This window comes from Sus scrofa, chromosome 13 (assembly GCF_000003025.6).
Source record: "Sus scrofa isolate TJ Tabasco breed Duroc chromosome 13, Sscrofa11.1, whole genome shotgun sequence".
NCBI classification, from domain to species: domain Eukaryota; kingdom Metazoa; phylum Chordata; class Mammalia; order Artiodactyla; family Suidae; genus Sus; species Sus scrofa.
In genome coordinates, this window is record NC_010455.5 from 6,331,604 (window position 1) to 6,345,007 (window position 13,404).

General features: G+C 36.7%; 1 protein-coding gene across 1 annotated transcript in view; it reads left to right on the plus strand.

Annotated features, from left to right (window-relative positions):
- KCNH8 (potassium voltage-gated channel subfamily H member 8) overlaps positions 1 to 13,404 on the plus strand; it is a 429,124-nt gene that overhangs the window by 227,222 nt on the left and 188,498 nt on the right. The window contains exon 4 of the mRNA XM_021071363.1: positions 9,273 to 9,400. Coding sequence (XP_020927022.1) covers positions 9,273 to 9,400 — 128 coding nt within the window. The remainder of the gene's footprint in view (positions 1 to 9,272; positions 9,401 to 13,404) is intronic.

Sequence of the window (13,404 nt, forward strand, 5' to 3'; positions counted from 1 at the left end):
CAAGTTAACAAATTTATAATACATGGAATTAATATGTTTTGAGGAAGGATTCTTTTCTCAAACTGACACAAACTCTTGAGATGGGCCAGCCTCATTGAGCATGAAAATCCAGCTCCGGGATTCAACGCAGCTTAGATTCTCAAGTGTTTAAAGTGATTAAAAGGCCTCAATAGGCTGCAGTCGAAATTAGTTAAACCAATATCTAGATGTAACATGAAAAGAACTTCTTTGACCTTCTATTTTACATGAAATGGTTATAGGTTCATGGGAACTTTCAAGGATAGTATTGGTTGTTTCCAATAGCTACATTTTACATAATAATAATGTAAATATCAAAACTAGGACATGGCATTGGCACATTGTGTGTGTCTAGTTCTATGCCATTTTATCACATGGGCAGATTTGTTTGACCACCGCAATAATCAAGGTACATAACTATTTCATCGCTACAAACATCGCCCTCTTGCTAGCCTTGTGGAGTCACACACCCTCTACCCTCTACTATCCCTAAGGCATGACTACCATGTTCTCCATCTCCAACATTTAAAAAATGTTATGTAAATGGAATCAAGTAGTATGTAACTCTTTGAGATAAGCTTTTTTAAACCTAATATAATGCCTGTAGATCTCTTCAGGTTATGCATATATTAATAGTTTGTTCCTTCTTACCCTCAGTGATATTCCATGGCTTGGATATACCACAATTTATTTAACCATTCATTGTTTCAACAACATGTGAGTTGTTTCCTGTTCTTGGCTATGGTAAAGCTGCCATGAACAGCTGCACACAGGTTTTTGTGTGGACATCAGTTTTCATTTCTCTAGGATAATTACCAAGGCATACAATGACTGATTTGTATGGTTAAGTACATATTTAGTTGTTTTTCAGGAAACCACCAAACCTTTTCCCAGAGTGACTGCATCACTTTACATTTCCATCAGCAATGTGTGAAACACCCAGTTTCTGCACTTCTTCTCTAGCATTTGGTATTGTCACTGTTTTTCATTTTTAGCTCTTCCACTTGGTGCGTAGTGACCTCTCATTGGACTCTTAATTGGCATTTACCTAATGACTAATGATGTTAGACATCCTTCCATGTGAATATTTGCCATTTTTGTATCTTCTTAAGTGACATAGTTCTTCACGCATTTTGTTCACTTTATAAGTAGATTGTTCAGTTTTCTTAAAGTTGAGTTTTGTGAGTTCTTTATGTATTCTAGAGATAAGTCCCTTGTCAGAGATGTGATTTGGAAATATTTTCTCCCAGTCTGTAATTGTATTATAAATGGGCTAATTTTGAATCTTACATATATTATTAAAATTGAACAATAACCACAGCAATTGTTTCGAATCAAGATTCACAAAAGATTTGGAGTCGAGGAGGAATGTTTTGTCACTGAAATTATGAAAATTACCAGCACATGGTGGTAACAAAAAGCTGACCAAATGTAGTTGGATTAGTTGTTGTTTTTAAATTTTCTACAGACAACACTTTTCCTTACTGCCTACATCTGGTTTGGATGGCTCCCACCACCCTGTCCTGGCACACCATTCATCTGATAGATTCAGAGACTTGCAGGCTTTTCTGACACTCTTGAAGTAACACAGTCACAATAGACCATTGCACAGTTCACAGTTCAGTATATGGAAGACCATAAAATACATAACCCAACAATCTCCTGAAAAAACTACTTGAAGCTGTATTCCAGCCAATAGAAATAATTCAAAATTATAAATCTAATAATGTAGAAATTATAAATATGTCTCTTGCCTAAACCAGTTTGGACCAGTTATATTATTAATCCAGAAGGATTCTTCAGTACATAGAGTAAACTAGGCCCTGTAATAATTCAGTACATTATTCTTCTTTTCCTTCAAGTCATTTTTTCGTATTGTAAAAATAGTGATTTTTTTTTCTGGGGCACATCCTTTACCCCACAGTTCAGATGGTAATCATCACTTAAACACCAACTAGCTGTGTTTATTTAGACCCTGTGAACCAGGGTTAAGCTGCAACACTGTTGATGAAGGTCAGAATCTCTGGGAAACAGCTCTGAGATGGAGATTGCAAGAATTTTTTAGGGAGTCCTCCTAGGCTCAACAAAGGACTGTGTAAAGGGAGAGAAGGAAAGACTGAGTTTAGGAAGAAGTTGGGCTGAAACATAGTTGCAACAAGATATTTTGCTGACTCTAGGTAACCACCACCTAAAACTAGGTAGCCTTCAGGATTGGGGGTGGGGGTGGCTTCCCATTACATGCCTCTGTTGACTAGTCCTTGAATGCAGGCTACTCTGGGAAAGGACGTGATCTTGGTCAAGGTTATTTCCTTCAGCTGAAGGCAATGACAGAGAGGACTGAGGGCTTAGAGGTGAGGGCTCTGGGCAGGCACACTCCCAGTGGCCACAGACTTAACCCTTTTAATTCTGGGGTGGGGGGCAGTATCTTGATGTGGAGCTTAGCATACACAGAATCATTCAGTGGTCTCATTTCCATCATGAAAGCAAGTCTTAGTGCGTGGCCAAATGAAAATTTACATTGCAAACTTTAAAAATAATTTTTTGGAGTTCCCATTGTGGCTCAGTAGGTTAAGAATCTGGCTAGTATCCATGAGGATGCAGGTTCAATCCTGGCCTCACTTAGTAGGTTAAGGATCTGGCACTGCTGCAAGCTCCAGTGTAGGTAGCAGATGTGGCTCAGATCTGGCATTGTGGCATAGGCTGGGAGCAGCTCCAATTGGACCCCTAGTCCGGGAGATTCCATATGCTGCGAGTGCAGCCCTAAAAAGAAATAAAAAATTATATATTAAAAATAATTACAGATAGATAGATAGGTAGATATGGATACATGCATATAGTCCATATTGAATGAACTGCATTATGGACAATTTTCCTGAGTAAAGCTAAGAGTCTACTCCCATGTCTTTTGGCAGATTATTTTTCCCTTTAGCCTTTTTCATATCTAGAACCTGTGATTATTGCTGTGTTAGTTATATTTAAGATTAGTTACATGATATGAGGTCAAGGATATGAAAAAATAAAGAAAGCCTAGAACAAAATCAAAAAATAAATTTGCCGAAATGTTAAATTATTTCTGGGAATAGTTTTATCAAAGAGATTAATTTCCTCTTTTACACTGCCTACACTTCTAAATTTTGTAAAATGTCCATGTGTTATTTTTTAATATTGAAAGAATAATGGTATACATGTTATATAATTGTAACTGAATAGTGAGAAATAAATCCAGTAAAATTTTGGAAGGACATGCATGAAATAGTTGATATTGAAAACAATTAGGTATTCTTTATTTTTTTATTTTTCTGTATTTTCAAAATTTTCCAGAATGACTTTTTACATTGACTTTAATTTTCTATTTTTTGGGCAAATTTTTGTCTTTTCATAAATTGTAAATTGGAAGCGATGAAGTTTCCAGTGTCATCTCACTAAATATGAGTTTTCCCTTAGTTACCAATAGATATTATCTATTGAGTTAAAGAAGATTCCTTCCTCCTATTGCTTGCTTACTACAAGTTTATTTTAAAAAATATTTATGTAGTCGTGTTTGAAAAAATTAATACTTACTGTGATAATAACATGAATTTTCTCCTTTATAAATCTGCTGAACTATATTATGATTTTCTCAAGATAGAACCATCCTTGGCATAAATCCCACATATGCAATCTATATTTTCTTTTAACACATGTCTGTATTCAGCATACTGATGTATTATTGCTTAAGATTTTTGAATGTATATTCAAAGTGATATATTTTTTGTATTATACTCGCCTAGTTTTGGCATCAGAATCTTCCAGAATTATTGATTGAATTCAGAATTTTTCAGGCTCTTTTTTGTTCTTAGGCTATAAAAGAATTATTTGTTCCTTTAAGGTTTGAAAACATTGACCTTTAAAGCCATCTGAAGCACTGCTGCTTTAACATAGTGGGTTAAGAATCCAACTGCAGCAGCTCAGGTAGCTGCAGAGGTGCCGGTTTGATCCTGGCCCAGTGCAGTGGATCAAGGGAAATAGCGTTGCTGGGGCTGTGTGTGGGTCGCGGATATAGTTCAGATTAGGTCCTTGGCCGGGAAACTTCCATCTGCTATGAGTACAGCGCCCCCCGCGCCCCCCTCCCCCGCCAAAAAAAAAGACAAAAAAACCCCAAAACAAACAAAAAAAAACCCCAAAAAACCACTTCTAAACGTATGGTCCTTTTAAAATTCTTAACATTGTTGTCGATGTCTCTGTTTTTCCCTTGAATACAATTGCCAGAAGTTTAATTTTAATCTTCCTCTGGTTTTACGGATCATATGTTCTTTAAACTTTCTTCTCACTTTCTTTTATTTCTGATTTCAATTGTATATCCTTCTAGTTTAATTTGATTTTCTCTTGTATATTGTGGTAGTTTTGCAGTTGAGAATACAGGTTTATTTTGTGTCTGAGAGACTTGTTCAGGGACAACTATGAGTTCACAGGGCACGCGGCTGCCCGACTTAGGAACTATATTCCTCCGCTTTGTCTGCCCCTCAGTGTGGCTAAGGTAGTGTGAGGAAGTGCAGTGTGCTTCCGCCTATCTTCTACTTTTGCTGTTTCTTTTCTTCCCATTCTCTACATCTCAGTCCTCAAGGACTCCTTTGAGTTCTTTCAAGACACTGAGCACCTTCCTGACCAAGGCCTTCTTCATACCTTTTATTTCCTCTCAGAAATATTCTTCCCTCTGCTACCCCTCATCTTGTTAACATCTATTCCTCCCTTGAATTTTAACCCTGATCCATTTATCTTAAGCAAACGAAGCCCCACCCTCACCCCTGCTCCCAAGAATTCGGGCAGGTCCCACAGTTAACCGTTTCAGTACCACGTTGGTCTTGTCCTTTTTTTGTTGTGCAATATTTTTTATGCTAAAAAATACAATATATGTAATACGAAAGAATTATTTAAAATCCTCATACACCCCAAATCCAGTTTACAAAATAGAATTTTGCTAATTCCATTTAGTAAGGTCCATGGTGATCCAGCTAGAGACTATATTTTCCAATCGTTTCACAATTTGCTGTAGTCATGTGATTATGGGCAGTTTTATAATACATTTCCCTCTGTGATATGTAACTTAGTTTTGCACATGTGTGAATATTATAAAAATGTTGCCATATGGTCAGTGGTCTTCAATTTATTGCTTTTGAACTCATTATGTTTTTGAGATATTTCTATGCTAACAGGTAGGCAGTATTTCATTCGTTTTCCATTTATTCTAAATCTAATTTAATGAAATTTTAACATCCTATGTCATGATTATACCGCATTTTTTTATTTATGGACATTTGACTTGTTTCTAGTTATACACACAAACATGCATGTGTATATTTTGCATGTATATTTTATGTGTATGCATATGAAAATTATGAATATTGCTATTACAAATATTTTGTATGTATATGTATATTTATATATTTTAATGAGTTGGTCTCTATTCTATTTATGATTTTTTTTTTTTTTTTCATTCAGGATCTACCAACCCAGGACTTTTTTTGTCTTTTTAGAGCCATTCCTGACACATATACAAGTTCCCGGACTAGGGGTCAAATTGGAGCTGCAGCTGCTGGCCTACACCACAGCCACAGCAAAACTGGATCCATGCCATGTCTGCGACCTATACCACAGCTCACAGCAATGCCAGATCCTTTAACCCACTGAGCAAGGCCAGGGATCAAACCTGCGTCCTCATGGATACTAGTTGGGTTTGTTACTGCTGAGCCACAATGGGAACTCCCTTCCCAGGACCATTTTAAATTCATTCCTTTGCCTAGGAGAGTTGAAATCACCTAAGTGGAATGATTTTCAGTCCCAATCTTGTGAGGGTTAAGTTGTGGCTAAAACGTTTCAAGGAAAACTTTTTTTTCTTCCATTTAGAGCCAAGACCAAGACATACACATTCGTTGACATTTCCCTTGAGGGTTTCCTCTTTAGGACTATAAAAGTAGTTGACTTGGAGGAGCTCACCAATAATTAGATTTCTCCACTGAGAAGGGATTTAGTTTATTGACTGTCATGCAGCTCTAATCTGGTCCATTTTCTTGTTAGCGCTGTAATTCCACCTAGCAATTTGATACCAACTGATATCTCATAAGCAGCCAGCTGGCCTTTCCTAAATAGTCCTGTTGACATTTTCTTAAAACTCGGGCAGTTTTCCAATTTAAATATGTTTAAAATTACACCTTGATGGCTTAATAATTACATCTTCTGATGTAACTTATGTGTCCTTTGCAGACCAACAATTGAACACCCGAAGGCATGATCTTAACTTTCAGTAGCACAGAGAAATCTGCTTTGTTCAGTAGCGTTTCCCCCAAAAGTGCCCCTTTTGATCTTCAACATTGTGTTCTTTTGTGAATCTGTTTTTATTGATTTAGGTCTAGAGTAATATATCATTTTATTTTAAGCATTCTTTCAAAGTTTAAAGCAAAAGGTGAACAATTAAAAAACCATGTAACTTAAGCTTAGACTCTTGGAGTAAATAAAGCATTTCCTGGTCGTTTAAAAGCATCCCAAACAACAAAGTCCTACTGTGTAACACAGGAACTAGATTCAATACCCTGTGATCAAGCATAATGGAAAAGAATATGAAAAAGTATGTGTATATGTATACAGATAACTGAATCACTTTGCTGCACTGCAGAAATTGATACAACTTTGTAAATCAACTATACTTCAACAAAAAGTAGAAGTTAAAAATTAATTAAATAATTTTAAAAATAAGAAAAAAAGCACCCCAGAATGGACTGAGAATGGGGGGGGGTGGTGAAAATCCTTGAAACACTTGGAGATCAGGCTCAGATGGGCAGCAGTTATCATACACATCAGTCTGTGTGACACTTGACACCAAGTGGCATTTGAGCATTGATTTAAATCATTAAAGGACTTGGTGCTACAGGTGGAAGTAGAGAATTTAGACCAATTTGGCTTCACAGACTGGCACCACTGACTAGCCATGTGGCCATGTGACACTATATTAGAGCCTTCAGTTTTCTCCTCTGTAAATAGAGTATAATAATGCCTACCTCATTTAGTATTTATGAGCATTAATGGAAATTTATTAATACTAAGAATCTAGAACAGGGCCTGACACACAATGGCCGTCAATACATGGCTTCCCCGAGGTAGCAACCAAATCCACTCATTTTTATGAAGAGGAATCAGACAGCCTTCATAATGCTAGGGAGGTTTGATGGTAAAACTTAGATAGATATGTTTTTAATTTTTATGTTTTGCAATTATTATAACATATATACAGTTTACTTAGTATGAAATTATATGTTCACCAACTGACCACATAAAGACTAAATGTTTCTTAATGTCATATAATCAATTTATTTATTTCCCTTGGGTGGTAGACCTTTGGCAAGAAAACAAAATAGCTGGATTCCTACATAACTTTAGTAAAATAGAGTCCTATTGGCTTAAAGATTTAAATGTTAAAAATAAAAAAATAAAAACTAGAAGTTCCCGTCGTGGCGCAGTGGTTAACGAATCCAACTAGGAACCATGAGGTTGCAGGTTCGATCCCTGGCCTTGCTCAGTGGGTTAATGATCCGGCATTGCCATGAGCTGTGGTGTAGGTTGCAGACGCAGCTCGGATCCCCAGTTGCTGTGGCTTTGGTGTAGGCTGGCAGCTGCAGCTCCGATTTGACCCCTAGCCTGGGAACCCCCATGTGCTACAGGAGCAGCCCTAGAAAAGGCAAAAATAAAATAAAAGAAAATAAAATAGGATAAAATAAAAAAAATAAATAAAAAAGTAAAAACTAAACATGTGAGAAGAAAACAGGTATAGATTTTTTAAATAATTTTTGAGGAGTTCCTGATGTGGCTCAGTGGTTAACGAACCCAACTAGTATCCATGAGAATGCGGGTTTGATCCCAGGCCTTGCTCAGGGGGTTCAGGATTCTGCCTTGCTGTGAGCTATGGTGTAGACTGCAGATGCGGTTAAGTGTCTGCATTGTTGTGGCTGTGGTGTAGGCCATCAGCTGCAGCTCCAATTAGACCCCTAGCCTGGGAAGCTCCATAAGCCATGAGTGTGGCCCTAAAAAGACAAAAAATAGTAATAATAATTTTTGAATGAAGATAGGTTATGTAGGATATAAAGTCTAGATACCACAAATTGATAGATTGATAAGTCTGACAACATAGAAATTAAAATTTTTATACTGCATAAATAAAATCAGAGGTCAAGTAAGAAAATGGGATCATTGTCAGCAGCATGTATGACAAGAAATGGTGACTAATATACAAAGGGCTTTCACAAATAAATAGAAAAGTGCCAACTTAATTTAAAAATTAGCAAAAGTAATATAAATAGACATCGTTAAGAGTAATGCAAATGCACAATAAATATTTAAGTGAATGCTTATTTACATTCATCATTTTAAAAATGCAACTTCAAACAATATAATGGTATTTTTCAACTATTAGAATGTTAGACAACACTTATTTTATCTTTTATAATTTTCATGTGTGTAGTAAAGCAGGCATGTCCACACACTGCTGCTGGGAGTATAAGCTGCTGGAATGAAATTTGGAAGATGTATACCAAAACATGAAATGTACATACACTGCTAGTAATTTATTTACTGAATATCTTGGCACACCAATGCACAGCTCTATGCATTTAAGAATTTTCACTGCAGAATTTTTTTTTTTTTTAATCTTGGATTAGCCTAAATGTTCATGGTAGGGAAACAGTGAAATGAATAAGGCTAGTTATATCCTTAACTTGGTATACTCGTAGCTATAAAAAAGAATGAGCGAGAACTTATAATGTGCATATTAGGAATGATTTACATGATTTTGATGTGAAAAACATGAATATTTTTTACTGTAAACTTCCATTTATGCAAAGAAATAAACATAAATATAGCATATGTAATAGATATTTTTCTGGAAGAAATCAAGAAAAAAGGTTGAAAATAAAATTAGGGATATGAATGTGGAATAGCAGGAAGGAAGGAATAAGATTTCTTATGCGGTATTTTCCGGAACTGTTTGAAAGCTCCTCTATGCTCTTGGATGTTTTACTTTAATTTTAAAATAAAATGATGTTCATATGTTGACAGAAATATATAAATATTGAAGAATTAAAATTAAATTAAATGTTATTATGAGCCAGCAGATCATTTTAGGTATTGAAAAATACGTACTGTGAACTCTGAGAAGAAACTGCCAAAATGATGTTCTTGGGATCAAATGATGCCTTCATTGGTACCTAATGTGTTTTGTTTTCCCCCAGACAAAGCCAAAGGAAGATCAAGAGCAGGGACCCACTTGGATTCAGCCCGGAGACGGAGCCGAGCAGTCCTTTATCACATCTCTGGCCACCTGCAAAGAAGAGAAAAGAACAAGTTGAAAATAAACAATGTAGGTGGTGTGTGTATACATTATGAATGCTAGAGTTTCCCTTGGTGGCAAAGTTTGATTCACTAAAGAAAGGCTCAATTACCCATTTATTGGCTTTCCTTGATTTTTTTCCACTTTGGCTTGTGCTTTCCTATAAAGAACAAACTGGAAAAGGTCAGCAGTCATGAGGCATTTCTGTAATAAAAGTACTTAATCATAGTGTTATCACAGCATAGAATATTATTGCTGTCAGTACAGTAGGGTACCAGGGACACTGTAAATGGGACCAGCTACATTTTATGAACAAGAGGATACAGCAAATCATATTACATATTCATAGTTTGTTGGTTAAAATTTCTCTAATTTAAGTTTAGTTCCATCTACTTTGTACTTTATCTCATTTCACTTTGTGCTTTTATCCAGGGGGACCATAAGCCAATTAAAGTTATTACTCCATTTAGAAATTGACCTTTTATGCAACACACAGTTGGAAATTTCACACATTGGAACATTGGATTTGAAATGACATGCCATGTATTATGTAGTTTTTTTTTTTAAGTCACACTCTTAATAATTTATAGTAGGGCTCCTTTCTGAAACCTGGTGGTTCTCTGTCAAAAGCCACAGCAAATAACAGAGCTATAAAAGGTGAGTCTGCAGAGTTTTATGTGACATAATGTCTTTCTGGAATTCACAGTTAATTTCATCATTGGGTCTTAGAACTAAGATTTCCTTGAGAAATCCAGAACTATGTCCTTTTAGTTGTAAATATTCAAAAATGATTTTTCAAATGACATTAATATCATTAATCTGCACTGTGGAATCCCAAGAACACACAACTATAGGGACATTTATGACTAAGGGCAGCAGGTACCAAGAGTCAAGGTCTAACTTGGCAATGACATTAGAAAAAGTCACATCAAACAATCAGACCTATTTTGGAATTGATCTCAGATCCCAAGATTCTAGGAACTAAGGACACAAGAGATTCTTTGGCATCTGACTTCTTACAAGGAGAGTTCAAGACTACCCAATCTGACATATGAATGCTCTGATAAAACAGAGGCTTGCATCGGACACAAAATGTGTCCCCTTATCTGGGAGTTCCCTTCATGGCTCTGCGGAAACAAATCTGACTAGTATCCATGAGGATGCAGGTTCGATCCCTGGCCTTGCTCAGTGGGTTAGGGATCCCACATTGCTGTGGCTGTGGTGTAGGCTGGAGGCTGCAGCTCCAATTCGACCCCTAGCCTGGTAACCTCCATATGCCTCCTGTGTGGCCCTAAAAAAAGAAAGAAAAAAAAAGGGCCCACTTATTTGATTGCGTGAACAAAGATGCCCAATCCTATATGTGGAGGGAGATCTGACATGAAAGGGGCAGCAAATCTAATTCTGCTTCCATGTGATTTTTCTCTGGAAGCCAGACAAGCTGTTTCCATTCATTTGTGCTCCAGGACCATCACCCACACTGGAGCTGATCTGCCATGCTCCGCTGTGAAGAGTCACACACTGTTCAGTTTATCTTGACTTCATATAAAGCTTTTCTAGGGATACCTGTGCCTTAGTGTCACTGGTTTCCTGAGAGTCCAGGGATAGAGTTGAAACAGTGCACACCAGTTGATCTATGAATCCTTCTTTTGTTTCCTCATTACACCTGCCTTCAGTTACTAAGTCAGCCTTATGGAAAATAAAAAAGTTCTGGGAAGAAACACAGGTAACCACATCTGAGCTTGATTCTATGCAAGCCTGCCAGCAAGGCACCTAAATAAATATTAGCCAGAGATTCTGTAAATCTGAAAGATGACACTGTCTTCTAGCCTTTAGTCAAGAATCATTTAAAGGTACCAAGTGTTAGGGAACTTAAAAATGCATTCACGGAACATACTGTTTTGCTTTGCAATTCAGCAAATATAGAAGAGTACTTGAAAATCACATTTCAAAAATCATAACTCCTACTGCTTGGCTAATTTGCTAAATTGCATTTGTTTAAGAGATACAAAACATCAAGGTGGAGCATTAAAATAATACATGGTAATTAAGGATGTCCAATCAACACAGTGACTCTGACAATACAGGTAATGTCTTAGTTCTGAAAACAAAGTGTGGAATCAGGACTGGTCCTTTTCACTATCTTTCAAGGAGAACAGAGGAGAATGGTTAAAAGACAGCAGAAAGAGAGAGGAGGGAAGAAGAAACAAAGATCTGGATGGCTTACTGGATAACCAGTCAGTCTCTGGGGAACTCTAGCTGTGTTAACTAACATTCACATGCAAAAAAAAAAAGGAAGAAGAAAAGAAACTTGTTTTTGTACCTCTTTGCTATTTACAGATTCCTTTTGCTGTAGTCATGTTATTTGATCTTGATCTTTACAGTAAGCCAGTACTAGATAGGATTTTTCTTACTTCAATTTTAATGAGAGAAAAGAACAACTTATCTCTAAAGTGGAGCTTGCAGATAGGTGACCCAACCATGAATCCTCTGACTCAAAGCCATGGTGCTTCTGCCCCTACTTTGCTGATTCTGATACAGTTCTGTGGAATAGGAATATATGATGCACCTCTGAATAGAGCAGCTCATCAGGCCATTAGCAAGCTCTGAGAATCAGGATATAACTAACACCGTTTAGACCTGGCTCTAACTTTGCCTCGTACATCTTAGAAAAGAGGTTTTTTTTTTTTTTTTTTTTTTGTTTTTTTTTGTCTTTTGTCTTTTTGTCTATTGTTGTTGTTGTTGCTATTTCTTGGGCCGCTCCCGTGGCATATGGAGGTTCCCAGGCTAGGGGTTGAATCGGAGCTGTAGCCACCGGCCTATGCCAGAGCCACAGCAACGCGGGATCCGAGCCGCGTCTGCAACCTACACCACAGCTCACGGCAACGCCGGATCGTTAACCCACTGAGCAAGGGCAGGGACCGAACCCGCAACCTCATGGTTCCTAGTCGGATTCGTTAACCACTGCGCCACAACAGGAACTCCAGAAAGAGTTTTAATTTCTGCTTTCCTTGATTTGTGACTCTGTCTGTTAAATGATGGGATGATGCAAGTGTCTTCAACCCAAAAGATCATGTAGGAGCCTTGGGAGCTTGAAAGGACAGTACTTTAGTTGCTCAAAGATGACCAGCAGGGCAGTGGGCTGGTCGTTAACAAAGGCATACACTACCCTGAAAGTACTCAGCGTGATGACCATAGAAACACTTCCCATCCCTTTGCTCATTCAGAAGTTAGTTTCAAAGAAATGTTGCAAAAATAGTTTAGGAAGCAATTACTTTAATTAGGCTTTAGTCTCTGTGTTTCAGTAATTTATAGGGTCAAGGTTAAACAGCTCAAACAACTTGAGTGCCAAAGAATATGCTTCAAAATTAATAAATAATATATGACTAAAATCAAGAATAGTTGGTTTTATTATTCTTTAGGCAAATTCTATGTTTCAGGGTTATAAATAACATGTTTTTTTTCTCCCTACTTGCTAAAAGCACACTTTTCCAATGGTAAGAAATTTTCTTCCATTCAAAAGGTTTTGGATAAAACTTTGTAAATCAAGGAGGAGAAGGGCTCTATTTTTTCACTCAGGTGGTTGTGTCAAGACATATGCACAATTTGAATTAAATCCTATTAAAACTTATGTCTAATCTGAGATGTATTGAATTCTCAATATCTTTTAAAAGAATTCAGGTGATATGTTTTAAATAGCCTATAAAATGGAATATTGTGATTTATTTTTTGATTTGTGGAGATAACTGTTACATGGCTGACTTTTTCAATCAGCATCACTAACGCTTCAAGTAATCAGCATAATCAAAAAAAATAAAGTAAAAACTTGAGTTTTCCCTAACTTCAATCATAAAACGGCTTCTTTCTCAAATAAAGTAAAAATTTCACTTCTGTCACATAATAGGAAAAGACTTATTGGGATAACAATTGAGATAGTCTTCTTAGGCATTTGGTAATATGTTATTATAGTAAATAGTTGAAAATTTCATATTAGAATCCATCTTGCCTTATTGTGGATTATCAACCTTGGGATTAAT